The following is an 18,219-nucleotide window of genomic DNA, read 5'->3' on the forward strand; positions in this document are numbered from 1 at the left end:
ATTTTCTCTTTTTTTCCCCCTGAGGCAATTGGGGTTAAATGACTTGCCTAGAGTCACACAGCTAGGAAGTGTTAGGTGTCTGAAGCCAGATTTGTCTGACTTCAGAGCTGGTGCTCTATCCACTGTGCCACCTAACTGCCCCAGCCTACCACTCTCTACTTCACTACTTCACCTGGCTTTGTGAAGCCTGGCAAACTCATTAGAGGAGTGTAAACTCTCTACATTACTTTGACAAAAAACATTCATTTGGACATCTAAGTTCTAGGGTGTTTAAATGTAAACACCTCCCCCCCAAAAAAGATCCTTAAACAAAATATCAGTCTTATTTCTTTACAGTCACACACCTTATGTGTGTACACAGCATTAAAATATTTATGTCCCAAACCTGGCTCAAAGTAAAATATTTGTTCTTAGTGAGAGTACTTGCTTTCCAATGCCATTTCCAGATTCCTGGTAGTAGTTGTCAACTGATCTTTAGGTCGTTTCCCCTTCCTTCCTCAAAGAGTTGAGTACCTGACACACTTTCTCTCCTCCTCAACTCTTTCGCCCATAATATTTTCGCCTACATATTGCCTATGCCTCAAACACCCACACCACCCATTTCCTTTAACTACTCACTTGCCATGGCCTATTCCTTCACCCTACCTGAGTCATATATAAAAAGTTAGACCTTTACTCTTCCCATCACCTATAAACATACCATTAACATGTCGCAAACTCTAAAATTCCCTTATCTGACCTGGGTCTATTGGCTTCCCTCCTCTCCCTTAACCTGCTTGTGCCAAATATTGTTCTTTATTCACACTGTAACCTCCTAGCTCCTCAGTTCTCTTTCAGGCCGCCTCCTTTGCACTATTCGCTATCCTCTCCACTAGCCACTATCTCCTCTTTTCCCCATCTTGACCACTTGATAAACCAGTTCAACTCTGTACTCTTTTGTGGTCTGCTAAGCCTCAACACCACCGACTGCCTTTGTTTCTACATACATATTGCTGAATGAAGGGGAGGAACAATCACAACCATCATCTGATGGCTCCGCTACAAATTTGTATTACAGAACCTCAACTGTGGTCTTACTGCTGCTAGGTAATCCTCCATTGTCAACTCTCACCTGAGAATTTTGCCTCATATTTTATGGCTAAAATTGAGGCCATTTTCTCTCTTTTTTCTCATCTCCTATCACTCAGGTTCTTCACTCTCTCTTCTTTTACCCCTGTCTCACATGAAGAGGTGACCTTCCTCCTCTACCTGCTAAAGTAATCCCATTTCATCCTGTCTCCTCTAAGATACTGGCCCCTCTGCCATCCCCTCTCTTTACTTATCTTCAGTGTCTCTGATCTACTGGTTCCTTTATTGCCTGCAAGACATGTCCTTGTCTTGCCGTCTTAAAAAAAAAGTCACTTGATCTTTTCATCTCCACTATTGTCATATATCATCTCTTCCGATGGTGGCTACATTTCTTGAGAAGGTTGTGATAAGTACTTCTACTTCCTCTACTGTCATTCTCTTAACTTCTTACCACCTGGCTTTTACCAATGATTTCCTAATTGTCATTCCCCACGCCTTTTCTCAATCCTCATTCTTTTTAACTTCTCTTCAGTCGTTGACATTGTTAATCATCCTCTCTAGGTTTTCTGAACTCTCTCCTGGTTCTCCTCCTACCCATCAGACAGTTCTCTCTCAATGTCCTTTGCTGAATCTTCATCTAGATCATGCTCTCTAACGTAGATATCCCAGAGGGTTCTGTCCTGGACCCTCTTGGCTTCTCCCTCTATACTACTTAATTCACTTGGTGACCTCATCAGCTCCTGTGGATTTTATTACCATCTTTATGCTGTGATTTTTCAAATCTGCCTTCTTTCCCTAACCTCCCTGCTGTCCTCCTGAATCCCATGCCCGACTACCTTTCAGATATCTCCAACTAGATGTTAAAGTATACATGTCCCAACAGAACTTGTCTTACCCCCTAAATCATTTCCCTTTCCCCCTACGTCCTCCTAATATTGTTAAGGGCCCCACTCCCGTCCCAGTCTCCTGGGCTCCCAACCCTAAGTATTCTCCTTACTCTCTCTCAAGAGAAGGTCTCCCCATATCGTTTGTTGGTTTCACCTCTGCAACATCTCTCTAGTGTAATCCTGTTCTTTCTTCTGATAACATTGTTTCCCCAAGGCAAGCCCTCATCACCTTTTGCCTGACTATTGTAGTAGCCTGCTGAGTGATCAGCCTGCCTTAAGTCTCTCCTTTCCCCCCAATATATCAGTTCATCCTCCATTCACCCAGCAAAGTGTTTTCCCCACATGGGCTAGTCTGACCATGTCAGCCCCTCCCCACAAAACTAAATCTCTTCACATCAGATAGAAAATCCTCTATTTGTCATTCGAAGCCCCTCATAACATCTTCTGCCCCAGCCTTTCCATTTATTATATCTTACTCCCTCTCATACACTCTTTGATTCAGTGGCCTCCTTGCTGTTTCCTGAACAAAACATTCCGTTCTTTATCTCTGGGACTTTTCTCTGGCTGTTACTTCCCATGTCTGGAACATTCTCATCTTCACTTTTTGGACTTCTTTGGGTCCCAACTAAAATTCTGTCTTCTATAAGAAGCCTTTCCCAACCCCCCTTAAATCGAGTGTCTTTTAATTATTTCCAATTTATCCTATTTCTAGCTTGTTTATCTCTAGCTGTTTTACATGTTGTCTCTCCTATTAGCCTGTATGCTCTTTGAGATCAGGGACTGACTTGCTTTTCTTTGTATGGTGCCTAGACATAGTAGGCACTTAATAAATGCTTATTGGTCAATTTACCAAGTGACTTCTATGGCCTCTTCCTATTTTAAGATTTCTATGGATGCAAAATCCTGGGCTATTAGAATTGGGCTCAGGGAATTGTCCTTGCACTTTGTCCCAGCCATACTGCCCTGTATTGTGAAGTTATATAGATAGGAGAAGTTACATTATTCAAATCTAAGATCTTGGTGGCTGTATTAAAAGCTGACATGTTTTCAGTCGCAGATGTCGCTACTGTTACTAGTGCCACACAGTGACATTTTCCATTTAGAGGACCACTTGAAAATAATGTGGTACTCCATGAAATTTTCATTATTTTCCTGCATCCATTAGTAAAGCATCAAGTAAACTTGGATGTACTACCACCGTCAAATCTTGTCTGACTCACTGGACTTCCATTGTTTCTGAAGTGAGTTTTTTAAGGATCTTCTGTCAGGGCATCACGTATTTCAAATTGTTTTCAAGAAAGTTAGGAATATAGGGACTAGGCGGGAATATGTTTTTCTATGACCAAATATACCTATATATTTGGTATTGAGAATTTCAATTGCTATGGCATGGTAGGTTTTTTTTTTTCCTTCATCCCATTTAGATTTCTAAAATGACGTGATTTCCCCTCCCCCTCCCCCCCAAACTAGGGTTTGGAGTCATGAATCAATTTAATTTTGGAGGATCTCCTGCCACTGGAAGTGGTTTCACCTTTGGCCCTGCAAAGACAAGCACCACAACACCAGGACCAGGCTTTTCTTTCTCCACACCTAGCTCTGGAGGGTTTAATTTTGGGACTCCCTCCCAGCCTGCTGCAAGCACGCCTGCTACTAGTTTGTTCTCCCTGACCACCCCTGCCTCATCTACACAGACTCCAGGCTTCTTTGGATCACAGGTCACATCAACTCCAGGTTCCACCACTCCGGGGTTTTCCTTAGGGTAAGAGCTATATAGTTTCCGGCTCTCTAAGCAGCTGTGGATATATCACCTCTCAAGGACAGACTTTTAATTTGAAGCGTGGGTAAAGGGTCAATCAATTTTTATAGGAAGGCATTTATAAAAACTACTATTTGGAATTATGCCACTCAGTCCCTAAGTACTCTCTTAAATTAAACTGTTTCTGGATCAAGGGAAATTGAAGGCTGATCTGCAGCCAGCAATTCTTTGTGACCCACTGAAGGAGAGGAAGACTGTTCAGAGATTTGTCCTTATTGTGGCTCTCCAGAGTTAGCTTTATCAGTTTAATGACCCCAAACTCTTCCTTCCTGTGTCTCAGTGTTAAAAGGATCCCCCTTTTTTTAAAAAATAAATCCAGTCCGAATCACTTTCTGTGATTGAGAGAACCATTTGCTTCCTTTCAGTGGCACCTGCGAAGTAACTGAGCAGTTGCCTTCCTGGATTTTTCTTCCCCTTCATTTCAGTTATCTAATAGTTTGTCTTTAAGCAGGCAAGTTGAGCAACAGATCATTTATCATCTAGCATTAAAAAATGCATTAAAATTGTTTTGGACCTGTACTCAAGAAAAATTAATGGCATGCCTGTCATTTGACCAAGTTATCTCATTAAAATAGTCTGTCAGAAGCAATAACATGTCTACCCCCCCCCGAGAAAATCTTAGGAGTCATGCCTTCCCCAAATCCTAGTTTAGAGTGTTGTTTCTCCTTTATGCAGAGCAGGCCAAGATCTTGCTTACCTGTGAATGAGCAGCTAGCCCAGTAGTCTTTTTTTTCCTAAGGTAATTGGGGTTAAATGACTTGCCCAGCAGGCCAAGATCTTGCATACCTGTGAATGAGCAGCTAGCCCAATAGTCTTTTTTTTTTCCTAAGGTAATTGGGGTTAAATGACTTGCCCAGAGTCACACAGCTAGAAGTATTAAGTGTCTGAGGCCAGATTTGAACTTGGGTCCTCCTGACTTCAGGGCTGGCGCTCTAATCGCTGTGCCACCTAGCTGCCCCCACCCATTAGTCTTAAAATATACTAAGATCTGGCTCTGTTTCTGTGTATTAAGGTGACAAAAACCTAGTAAAATTGTTACCAGTTACAAGAGTTTGGTGTGGGACGTCCTTTTAATAGCCAACAGGACTTTGTTAGTTGTGATTTGTTAGTCATAGTTCTGACGAATTTCCTTTCTCCGTTTAGGTTAAGTACACCAAAATTAAGTTTGGGCAGCAGTGGCACCCCACTCTCTACAGGTTTCACAGGGAGCTTTGGGCTTGCCAACAGCACACTTACTAATTCCATAGCAAGCAATGTGTCAAGCCAGACATCAGCACCTACTGGCTTTATTTTTGGCCCTCCTACTACCACCGTCACCCAACCTACATCATCCATAGGATTCTCCTTCCCCAGTGGAAATGCTTCCCAGACGGGGACCACTGGTTTTAACCTCGGCTCAATGGGGAGTGCAAGTCAACCAACAGCATTTTCAGGGTTAACCTTTGCTGCTACTACTCCAGCTTCCACTGCAGCAACTTCCACACAACCACATACTGCCTTCAGCCTTGGAGGACAGCCTACAGGTAAGCTTTCGACGGCTCCATCTCTCCTGGAGAACACTCATATCCAAGCTTCCTTGTCAAAATCAGATTTAGTTTCACATTGACTTAGCTTACTGGGGATGGTTTTCGTTGTGGAAATTGCTGAAACTTAGAAAACTGGTGATTCAATGAGTTGAGACAGAATTCCAGGCTCACTTGCTATAATAGTTTGTTAGTCCTTTGGACACCCGTGTGCTTATATTGCTATTCACCGTGGTATGTTCTTTGCTACTTTTTAAAACAACTTCTGAAATGAAGTTTCAAGGACAGAGAAAAAAAAAAAAAAAAGCCATACCACAATAGAAAGTATTGTAGAATTTTAGAACAACTTAAAAGTAGTCCTACTAACCTTTTATGTCTGGCATGGTTGGGGAATGGGATGTTTTGTGTAAAACATTCTGCTTAGTAGTTTGTTTTTATATACTACGTAGCTAGCATATACCATATCTGGGTTGCTAGTTTTTAGAAAATTACAAAAATATAATTTTTATACTACATATAATATAGTAAAACCATACCAAACATGATCCATTATCTTTTTTGTTATTTTGAGTGAACGAAGGACTCTTGTGGTATGACTCTAGAATTGTTTGTCATTAGGAAAATAGACAATTGTATTGTACATGTACCGAAGTGTTGATTAATAAAGAGCTCTAATGACAAGATCCCAAATGAGCCAGCTTTTATTTTTTATTTTATTTTATTTATTTGTTTGTTTTTGCTGAGGCACTTGGGGTTAAGTGACTTGCCCAGGGTCATACAGCTAGAAAGGTCTGATTGTACTCAGGTCTTCCTGACTTCAGGGCTGGTGCTTTATCCACTGCGCCCCCTAGCTGTCCCCCAGCTTTTATTTTACATAGATGGTATAGGGTATTGGAAAGCTGCTGGGGGAGCCTCTTAGTGAATATATATAATGATTTGATTTTGTAATGGGTTTTAGCAAACTATAGATTCAACAGTATTTCAAAGGTTTATGGCCAAGAAAAAATGAGAACTAATGAGTTAAGGTGTCATAAGAAATGTAAAGAATGAGCCATTTATAATATGTTTAGAATGTGGGGGAAAGGAGGGGAACAGATTGATATCAGAATGTTTGTCATTCCCCGAAATCCATTTAAGCCTGATGAAATGAGGCTTATTTTCTTGATTCTTGCCAGAAACTAAACGAATAAAGTTATAGATCATTAACTCAGTTTTGCTTCACTATAATTATATCATTTATTTAGTATTGGGTGGGGAACTTTTTTTCATACTGGGTTCAGTCACCAGGGAAAGGGCCTGTTTCTAGGAAAACACAACTCTTTAACTCTGAAGGAGTAAAGCTACTTTCAGTTAAAAGTAACTGACCTTAAGTGATGTGTTTAAAAGTCAGCCAACTGTGGGTATAGTTTAGGCAACTAAAGATTTACCAGTTCTGAGGACGAGTGATTTCTGTAATAAGTGTAGGAACAATACTTGAGCTAAATACAACAGCTTTTGGCACTAGTTTGTGATTGTGTTTTGTTGGACTGAAAAACTGTGTTGGCAATAGCATAATTGGTGCAATGTTGAATGCCATTTCCTCTGTGTGTGCTTTAGGAAGAGCCAGTGATGAACCAGTCTTTTTACTGATACCTCCTTGTATACAAAGCATCAGTTTAGGGATAGCTAAGCTGTATACGGTATTGGATGGCAGACACAGTTGCCAAGTAGCTCTATACCCTGAAGTGCTGATGAAGTGATGTTGAACATTTTTCTTTCAGATACACATTTACACGCTCTGTGTCATTAATTGATCGTTTATATCTGTTCCTTTATTTCTCTCCAGGTTTAGGATTTGGATTGTTGGCCTCTACCGGGTCTACTGCTATACCCACTGGATCACAGGTCTCAAGCTTCAGTCAGACACCTCCTTTGCCTTTTTCCACTAAAGTCTCAGGTAGATGTTTCGAATTGTTTGCATGCTTACTTGCCTGCAATTTCATAGAAGGTGCTAGACTCAGTGACAGCTTAAACATATGGAAAAGGGGGATGGTGAGCCCCAGGTATTCAGAGGCCATTTATTAATAGTTTCTATTTTTCCCAGCAACATTTAGTGTATTTAGGACTTCAGGAAATTAGGTCATGTGCTACCATGTATTTAGGGAGTTCAAATCTAGTCTCAGACACTTGTTAGCTGTGTGACTCTGGGCAAGTCATTTAACCCTGATTGCTTCAAATAAAATAATGTTTATTAAATGTCTTCCTTATAAAGATACACTTTATAAATATCTCTTTAGGTCCTCAAAAAAACCCTACAAGGTAAGTGCTATTATTACTTCCATTTTACTGATGAGGAAAGTGAGACAAAGTGGTTCGCCCAGGGTCAACACAGTTAGTAAATGTCAGAGGCCGGATTTTACCTCAGATTCCCTGACTCCATGCTCAGTCCTTCATCCAATTAGCCACCTCATTGTCCATTGGCATCGAGTGGAAATTCACTTCCTTCTGAGGCAGCCCATTACACTTTGGACAGCTCTCTTTGGTAAGAGGCTTTTCCTGACATTAAACTGAATCCTTCTCTTCCTCTTCTATGTCGTAGCTTTTCAGACCTTTGAAAACAGCTATCATGTCCTCATAAATCTTCTTTTTCAGACTACATAGTCTTAGTTTCTTCAGCCACTCAACATACAGCACAGTTTTAAGTGCTTTTCCTGGACACCTTCCAAGTTGGGGCTTTTCTAATTTTTTAATAGTACATTATTCTTCCAAATACATGTAAAAATAGTTTTGCAGCAGTCATTTTTGTAAGACTTTGTGTTCCAAATTTTTCTCCCTTTCTCCCTCCCCAAGACAGCAAACAATCTGACATAGGTTAAATATGTACTGTTCTTTTAAACATATTTCCATATTTGTCGTGCTGTGCAAGAAAAATAAGATCAAAAGGAGAAAAAAACCACAAGAAAGAAAAAACAAAACAACCAATATTTTATTTGTAAGATTTTTGTGTCAGTATTCATTAGGGATATATTGGTCTATAAATTTTTTTCTGTTTTGGCCCTTAACTGGTTTAGGTATCGGCACCATATCTGTGTCATAAAAGGAATTTGATGGTACTTCACCTATTTTTCCAAATAGTGTATATAGTATTGGAATTAATTGTTCTTTAAATGTTTGGTAGAATTTCAACCTGGTAGAATTCCAATTAGGTAGTATCCATTTGGTCCTGCCAATCTTTTTTCTAGGGAGTTCAGTAATGGCTTGTTCAGTTTTTTTTTTTTGTTTTTTTTTTTAAGTACTTTATTTTCTCATCTGTTAAGCTGGGCAATCTATGTTTTTGTAAATATACATCCATTTCACTTAGACTGTCAGATTTATTGGCATACGTTGGGTAAAATGGCTCCTAATTATTGCTTTAATTTCCTCTTTATTGATGTTAAGTTCACCTTTTTCTTTTTTGATACTGATAATTTGGCTTTCTTCTTTTTCTAATCAAATTAACCAAAGGTTTTTTCATAAAACCAAATCTTAGTTTTACTTATTAGTACAACAGTTTTCTTACTTACAATTGTCCTTTGATTTTCAGAATTTCTAATTTGATATTTGATATTTGATTGGAGGTTTTTAATCTGTCCTTTATACCTTTTTTAATTGCACACCCAATTCATCAATCCTCATGTATCCATAAATTTGACACATAACAATTTTCAATAACACAGCTCTATGACACTTACAGCAGGATTAAGATAATTCCATTGACTCTAGGTCCAGTCAACCAGTTCCAAATTAATCTAACCCATGCCTTTCCATCTTGTCCACAAGGATATTATGAAAAACTTTATTAATGCCTTGCTTAAATCCAAGTGTTCTATGTAGATGACTTTCTTCTAATCTACCATTTTAATTAAAAAAGGACACGAAAGCTAATCTAAAAAGATATATGCTTGCCAAAAAGAGAAAGGAAATTAAATTAGTCTGGCACAAACTGGTCTTACAGAGTCCATGCTGCCTCTTAGGGCTCATTGATTCCAATTCAAAGTTCTCTGAAGCCATTTTTTTTGATAATCCTTTCTAGAATTTTGCTAGGAATCAAAGTCAACTTACAAGCTGATAGTTTACAGCTTTTGCCTATATATAGTCCTCTTTTTGTCACAGTTTTCAAAGATCACTGACATAATGGTCAGAACTGCATATTCTTTGAATATTCTGAGATAGAGTTTGTCCAGGAGATTTGATTTGATTCTAATTTTAACATTGAGAACCAAGAAGTATTCTTTTGCTACAACTCATTGTATAGGTAGAATGGGGTCTCATTCAGTTTAAGGCAGCATTCATGAAGTCTTTAAAAAGAAATTTGGGTGGTATGTTATTTAGAGAATCCTGGAGAATCGACTGAAAAACTACTAGAAACAATTAACAATTTTAGCAAAGTTGTAGGATATTAAAATAAACCTACTTAAATTATTGGCATTTCTATATGTTACCAACAAAGTCCAGCAGCAAGAGATAGAAAGAGAAAAGCCTTCTAAAACAACTGTAGACAATATAAAATATTTGGGAATCTGCCTGCCAAGACAAAGCCAAGAACTATATGAACATAGTTACAAAACACTTTTCACACAAAATTAGGCTTTTAACAATTGAAAGAATATCAAGTGCTCATGGGTAGGCCGAGCTAATATAATAAAAATGACAATTCTGTCTAAATTAACCTATTTATTCAGTGCCATCCCAATCAACCTGCCAAAATATTATTTTATAGAGCTAGAAAAAATAATAATAAAATTCATCTGAAAGAACAAAAGGTCAAGAATTTCAAGGGAATTAATGGAGAAAATATGCAAAGGGGAAGGTGTCCTAGCTCTACCAGACTTAGAACTATGTTATAAAACAGCGGTCGTCAAAACCATTTGGTAGTGACTAAGAAATAGAATAGTGGAATAGGTTAGGTTCACAGGACAAAATAGTCAAATGGCTATAATAACCTAGTGTTTGATTAGACCCTAAGACTCCACCTTCTGGATAAGAACTCGCTATTTGACAAAAACTGCTGGGAAAACTGGAAAATGGTATGGCAGAAACTAGGCACTGGCCCATACCTAACTCCTGTACCAAGATAAGATTGAAATGGGTTCATGTAAATATAAAGTATAAGCAAATTAAAAGAACAAAGGATCGTCTACCTCTCAGATCTGTAGAGAAGGAAGGAATTTGTGGCCAAAGAAGAAGAAGAACTAGAGTACATTATGGAATTCAAAATGGATAATTTAGGTTATATTAAGTTAAAAAAAATTGTACAAACAAAACCAACGTAGCCAGGATTAAAAGGGAAGCAGAAAGCTAGAAATCAATTTTTACAGCCAGTGTTTTCTAAAAAGGCTTTATTTCTAAAATATATAGAGAATTGACTCAAATTTACAAGAATACAAGCCATTCCGCAACTGATAAATGGTCATGGGACATGAACAATTTTCAGATGAAGAAATTGAAACCATTTCTAGTCATGTGAAGAAATGCTCTAAATTACTATTAATTAAAGAAATGCACATTAAGACAACTCTGAGGTACCACTTCACACCTCTCAGATTGGTTAAAATGACAGGAAAAGATAATCATAAATTTTGGAGGGGATGTGGGAAAACTGGGACACTAATACATTGTTGGTGGAGTTGTGAACTGATCCAATCATTCAGGAAAGCAATTTGGAACTATGCCCAACAAGCTTTCAAACCCTTTGATTTATCAGTGTCTATTGGGTCTGTATCCCAAAGAGATCATAAAAGAGGGAAAGAGACGCAGATGTGCAAAAATGTTTTGTTAGCAGCCCTTTTTTGTAGTGGCAAGAAACTGGAAATTGAGTGGATGTCCCTCACTTGGGGAGTGGCTGAATAAGTTATGATATGTGAAGGTAATGGAATATTATTGTTTCATAAGAAACTGCTGAGTTTAGAAAAGCCTGAAAAGACTTGTGAGTGATTAGAAGCAAGAGAACATTGTACACAGCAACAAGATTAGGTGATGATCAACTGTGATGGATTTGGCTCTTTTCGACAATGAGGTGATATAAGGCAATTCCAATAGACTTGTGATGGAAAGTATGATCTGCATCCAGAGAGAACTCTTGAGATTGAATGTGGATCAAAGCATAGTATTTTCACCGTTTTTGTTTGCTTGCTTTTTTTTTTTCTTGTGTGTGTTTTTTTCTTCACTTTTGATCTGATTTTTCTTGATGGAATATGGAAATGTTTAGAAGAATTGTACATGTTTATATCCGATAGTTTGCTATCTAGAGAAAGGGGGGAGGGAGAGAGAGAGAGAGAAATTTGAAACAAGATTTTTAAAGGTGAATCTTGAAAACCATCTTAGCATGCATTTAGAAAAATAAAATTCTATAGTAATAAAAAGAAAAGGAATTTGTACTTGGCTTCATAGACTATGGGAGCCATTGTATATTCCCAAACAGATGAAGAGAGTAGTGTTTTCATAAATGATTGACCTGGCAGCTGACTGAATGCTAGAGCAGAAAGGCAGATTATAGTCAAAGATATTAGCTCTAGCTTTTGCAGAAATCACATTCTCCAATATGGCCTAGATCTGGCCTAGAATGAGGAATGGAAAGAGAGGGGTCAATGTGAGACATTTCAAAAGAAGAGTTACTAAAAATTCATACAATAGACAATTGTATGGAAATGATAGGATATAGAAGAATAGAAGAAGGAAGACCTAATGAACACAGAGAAAGGTGTTTGGGTTAAAGATGATGGGTTTAATTTGAGTTGATAGGATATTCCAAGTGGAAATGGATTCAGAATTAACCAACCTCCTTGACTCACAATTCCTCAGCCCTGATTGATTTTTCCCTCCACTTCAGTCAGCCCCCAAAAGGTCCACGCCTTCGACCTTTTCATCACTTAGAACTCAAGATCTTGAACATTGACATGGACAGTATTCTCACCACAACTACTCATTCCAACTATCCCATTCCCTCCCTCCTATTTTTCACAATCTTTGCTCCCTGAAACTCTCAGTTTCTTAGCTCCTTTCTGGATTTTCCTAACTTGCCATTTATCCTGAACCTCACAGCCAGTAATATCTTTGCCCATCTTGACTTCACCTCCTTGAAACACCCAACCCTACCTAATACCAGGTCTTATCTTTCTCTGTTCTCATTTCTGGACACAGTTCAGTCTTTCACAGATCTTTGCTGTTTAACCTCAGCTGGGCCTTTTTACTTTTCCTTAGCATCAGGCGTATCTTATTTTCTACTTATTCTCTTTTCCATGGAGATCATTCTGCCCCTTTTCCCAGGCCCCCAAACCCACCTTCATGTCCTTGCTTCCAGCAGGATAACCTGGACCTTCAACTTGGCCTGCTTGGTTTCCTTCTATCTCCAATCTTCTCTGTACTTTCAACCATCTTTTCTTCCTATCTCAGAGGAAGAGCTATCTCCTCTGTCTTTATAAAGCTCATCTCCTATCTCCATGGTTTCGCTTGGACCTTTATGTCTATCATAGGTTGTACTTTGAATTTTGTTCTGTCAAGTTAAATTACTTTTTAAAATTAACAGTATGTAGAATAGATTCTCCCATGTTGTAGTCAGATGGGGAGGTTCTCTTGTTATTATTACTTTGAGTTGAAAGCCACAGTATTGTCAAAGAGATTCCTCTAATTATTATATAGGAGAAAAACAAAGATGACAAACTCATATTACTCATATAGCTGGATGAACAGAGCATTAAGTTGATCCAGCAGTATTTATTTGTTGGACAGGAATAACAAATAGACTTGATTTGGGCCTATGATTGAATTGAGAAAAAAAATCTGGCCAACTGCATCTGAATAATTACTTTACTTTCAATGACCCCAAACTGCTTTGTGCTTTAATTGCCCTTCCATCTTTCCTCCCTCAACCATTCCCTCTTCTTTCCCCCACTATTATCCCCCAAATTCTTCCACTGACACTGGGACTCCTTTTTCAATCTGTGGTCTCCTTGTTCAGTCACCACCATAGGAGCATGGGAAAATCAGGATTACAAATAGTCCTGTGAACCATGGAAAGATACATGGTATAATATGTGCTAGAAGCCAGTGGTCTCAAACTCAAATAGAAGTGAATTCCTGAGAGCAATTTGGAACTATGCCCAAATGGCTATCAAACTGCATACCCTTTGACCCAGCAGTGTTACTACTGGGCCTATACAGATCTTAAAGGAGGGAAAGGGACCCACATGTACAAAAATGTTTGTGGCAGCCCTGTTTGTAGTAGCAAGAAACTGGAAACTGAGTGGATGCCCAGCAGTTGGGGAATTGCTGAATAAGTTATGGTATATGAATGTTATGGAATATTATTGTTCTGTAAGAAAGGATCAGCAGGATGATTTCAGAGAGGCCTGGAGAGACTTACAGGAACTGATGCTAAGTGAAATGAGCAGAACCAGGAGATCATTATACACAGCAACAAGAGTATATGATGATCAATTCTGATGGACATGGCTCTCTTCAACAGTGAGATGATTCAGGCCAGTTTCAATGAACTTGTGATAAAGAAAGCCATCTGTACCCAGAAAGAGGACAGTGGGAACTGAGTGTGTATCATATAACATAGCCTTATCACTTCTTTTATTGTTATTTGCTTGCATTTTGTTTCCTTTCTCATTTTTTTTCCTTTTTGATATGATTTTTCTTGTGCAGCATGGTATATGTGGAAATAGATATATGTCTGTGTACATATATACATATATATATATATATGTATGTATATATACATATATATGAATTGTACTTGTTTAGCATATATTAGAATATTATTTATGTTTTGAAATATTTCCCACTGCTATTTCAATTTGCATTATTCTGCACTTAGGAGTCTTATGGGCTACAAGTTAGATGGATACTTCTGGTGCCGGAGACGTCATTGAGTCTGTGTAACTGGAAAAGGGTAGTCATATAGCAAGAATGAGACTGGATTTATGATGCAAGTGGACTTTTGTTCTGAGCCATTCTAAAGAATTAAAGGAGAGAAGAACTTCTCGCATAGAGTAACTTCTGTAGAGAAAATTTATGGAAAGATGCAGATAAGAGTCAGGCCTAAGTTGTTATCCTCCTCTGCTTTCTAGGCCTCTTACTAGCAAGTGATTTGATTTGTGTGAGAGTATAATCTCCTAATCTCGGTTTTCTCATCTGTAACTTGGAGTTAATCTCTACCTTGTTTCCTATAAATGAAAGAATGGGTATAAGACTGCTTTGTAAAATGCCGTATACCAGGTTACCTCCTCTATTTGTATTATCCTTTTATTCTTTTAAACTTTTACTCTGTATAGCTTTTAGGTTTCAGGGGATGTGATTGGACTTGTTTTTTATTTGAATCTGTGTAATGCCAATTCTTTTCCAGTATCAACATCAACCGGTCCACCCACCACCACTTCGGGACCTACATTGTTTTCTTCCATAGCAAATACTCCCATTACAACCTCTTCTGCCCCAAGCCTCTCAGGTAAGTCACCGGTTTTAAAGCCAATCTCTTCCATTAAATCTGGGCTCTTCGCTACAAACTTGTTAGTAAAACTGAATGTCTCTTACACCCTCAAATTTATCATTATACTTCATCAGGTAGCATCTTGTTCTCATTAGCAGCTCGACCAGACTTACTGACGTAGCTTTTATTCTGAACTTGGGATACAAGTGACTATTGTGATTATATAATATCACAGCGTGTACCAGTTTGAAGCAACTCTTCAGACTTGGCAAAAAAAAAAATTGAGTATTTTTTCAGGTATGTCAAAAGGAAGAGGAAGTCTCACTGCCTGTTGAATATGATGAAGGAATAAGGGGCAGGGAGAAGATAAAATCTCTGAGTGCATTGACTCTTGCTCTGTCTAATATGCTAAGACCTAAATGATTTTGTTACTCTGTATGCGGTTAAAAAATTGAGGTCCAAACTGTCAGCGAAGGTTTCAGCATCTCAATAGAGTCCTTGCCATCCCTCTCATCTTAGAAGAGGAGCTTCAAGCAGCAGGTGTCAAATTTTCCTGTTGATCTCACATCTGCATTGCTGGGATGGCTCTATGACATCTTACTGAAACGTCATTCTAGCAAGATCTTGGTTCTCTTATTACAATGTTTGTAAGATGTCCCCTCACCTCAGTCCCTTCTCGAGGGTGGTGAGTTGCTGAGAAGTGATACCTTTCTTGCAGCCAGAATCAGAATGGGGATATTTAACCTCTTCTCTCTAGTGCAGTAGGCATAGGTGAGTGATTGAAAATGGCTGCTAGTTAGTAGAATGATATGAGCACTTCATTGCATGAAGAAACTTTAGTTTTATATATGAATGTGATCTAAAAAAATTCTTTTGATTCACATAGACTTCCTTTTCAACTGAGGCACATTTTGTGAAGATATGGTATATTGTCAAGTCAAAGATTAACATTTAGAACTCTTGAACTGATCCCATTTAATTGGTGACTTGGTATATGACTTCTGAAAACTCACTTCCCCTCTCTGTACTTTACTTTTCTTATAAAACGAAATAATATGCTAGAAAAAACCTTGGTCAGGATCATCACAGTAGCCACAAAAGGGTTTTCAAATGTTTTCCTTTTTTATACGGTATTAAAGAGGGAATGTGTAATTGTTCCCTACAGCTGGAGCTCCATCCACTTCAGCTGGAACATCTGGTCTTGGAGTATTGGGATTTGGATTAAAGCTTCCTGCCTTAACAAGTGCACCCAGTAGTACTACTGCTATTAGTAAGTATGGGATTCTGGGATGCAGGAGGAGGGGAGTGCATTGGAGGCCACTGAGGCTGCCATTAAGTCAGACCCCCAAAACTGGAAAAAAGTTTCAATGTGCTATCACAGCACCATGGAAAGCTCTGAGGGTCTTGTCTCCTTACAAGTTCATCACAGCCCAGGTAGTATCACCATTTTATGACCGATGAAAGGATTAACTCAGGGTTGTAAAGCTAGTACACATCAGAGACTGGATTGGAACTGGCACCTCCTTTCAGACAGATGCTTGCAAAAAAAGGAGCTGTTTTTGGAGAGGTGGCTAGGACTAGGAATCGGGCACCAGAGTAGAATTGAAGGCCTGGGGTTTTTTAGCCCTGGGTCTTCTGTTTATTAGCATATGTGACCTTGGGCAAAACCACTTAACCTTTCTGAGAAATTTGTAAAATTGTTGAGATTGTTCTGAGGATCAAGTGAGATTTTGTCTATTAAAGGACCCATGTCAGTGTGTGGGAGTGGGTGTTTCTGAGTGGCAGGGCACCAGTAGAATGCCACTGAGACAGCCAAATACAAGGAATGCAGTTAAGATCACCAGTTTTCCTCTTTTGTTGGGGTTAATTTTTATTTTTCGATTTGGCAACAATCAGTGTGCTATACTTGCCCTGAGCAAAACTTGCTTTTAGATTCTTCTTAATTTTATTAGCATATCACCCATCACAGGGTATAAGTTGACCTACTGTAGGATAAATGTTAATGATTGAGTTTTTCTTTCTGAGAGAGAGAACCTTTTATTTATTTATTTATTTTTATTTTTATTTTTTTAAATTTAATAGCCTTTTATTTACAGGATATATGCATGGGTAACTTTACAGCATTAACAATTGCCAAACCTCTTGTTCCAATTTTTCACCTCTTACCCCCCCACCCCCTCCCCTAGATGGCAGGATGACCAGTAGATGTTAAATATATAAAAATATAAATTAGATACACAATAAGTATACATGACCAAAATGTTATTTTGCTGTACAAAAAGAATCAGACTCTGAAATATTGTACAATTAGCTTGTGAAGGAAATCAAAAATGCAGGTGTGCATTAAATATAGGGATTGGGAATTCAATGTAATGGTTTTTAGTCATCTCCCAGAGTTCTTTTTCTGGGCATAGCTGGTTCAGTTCATTACTGCTCCACTGGAAATGATTTGGTTGATCTCGTTGCTGAGGATGGCCTGGTCCATCAGAACTGGTCATCATATAGTATTGTTGTTGAAGTATATAATGATCTCCTGGTCCTGCTCATTTCACTCAGCATCAGTTCGTGTAAGTCTCTCCAGGCCTTTCTGAAATCATCCTGTTGGTCGTTTCTTACAGAACAGTAATATTCCATAATATTCATATACCACAATTTACCCAGCCATTCTCCAACTGATGGACATCCATTCAGTTTCCAGTTTTTAGCCACTACAAAAAGGGCTGCCAAAAACATTCGTGCACATACAGGTCCCTTTCCCTTCTTTATGAGAGAGAGAACCTTTTAAACCAAAATGGTTGCCTCTGATGCATGGAGGCATCAGTCCTTAAAATATTTGCTGCCCCCAGGGCTGAGCAGCATAGCCCCACTTTGTTACAGGGGAGTCCTTGGCCAGGGTTAGAGAGACCCTAGCATTCCCAGTGCAAAGTCAAGCCCAGGAAGATAATAGTTGATGCCCAAAAGAGGGTTCCTGAAAGAAAAACTGGTTTTTACAGCTCTTTTTTGGATTGCGAAATTCCAGGATATCAAAGGGCATCAAAAGAAAAGTCTGTTTAAATGTAAATTCAGAAATATGTTGCAAAGTCAAAGCAGGGTAGTTTTGGTTCTCTGCTCTTTTGGATTGTGTAGCCCGTGACCTTTCACCATTAGGGGTAATTAAGAGTTGGCTTTAAAATGTTATGTCTCTAAAATGAGATCTGCTATTTGCACTTTGGTGTAGTCCAAGGTTCATCTGGCCTGCCTTTTCAATTTTACTGCTCTGCTTCTTGTCAGAGCAACATTGAGATTTAACTGCTATCTCCTATGTCAGAGTTGTATGACAAGTCAGAAGAGTCAAAGGTAATTATCAGGGCTATAGAAACTAGGTGTAGAACAGTTGAGAATTTAAAAAGCCGGCTTTTATTTTACGCTGAGGCTGATGGGAATTGGGAATATCATGAAGTGGGGATCCTAGGATTGATTAAGGCCTAGATCAGT

The 18,219-nt window shown here is 38.6% G+C and overlaps 1 protein-coding gene across 3 annotated transcripts in view; it reads left to right on the forward strand.

Moving 5' to 3' along the window:
* The window catches only part of NUP62 (nucleoporin 62), a 62,292-nt gene that overhangs the window by 10,631 nt on the left and 33,442 nt on the right, over window positions 1-18,219 (forward strand). For all 3 annotated transcript variants that reach the window (XM_023507254.2, XM_023507255.2, XM_012553564.2), the window contains exons 2-6: window positions 3,426-3,714; window positions 4,915-5,294; window positions 7,120-7,230; window positions 14,662-14,763; window positions 15,911-16,015. In XM_023507254.2, coding sequence (XP_023363022.2) covers window positions 3,426-3,714; window positions 4,915-5,294; window positions 7,120-7,230; window positions 14,662-14,763; window positions 15,911-16,015 — 987 coding nt within the window. The remainder of the gene's footprint in view (window positions 1-3,425; window positions 3,715-4,914; window positions 5,295-7,119; window positions 7,231-14,661; window positions 14,764-15,910; window positions 16,016-18,219) is intronic.

Source organism: Sarcophilus harrisii, chromosome X, assembly GCF_902635505.1.
Source record: "Sarcophilus harrisii chromosome X, mSarHar1.11, whole genome shotgun sequence".
Taxonomy (NCBI): Eukaryota; Metazoa; Chordata; class Mammalia; order Dasyuromorphia; family Dasyuridae; genus Sarcophilus; species Sarcophilus harrisii.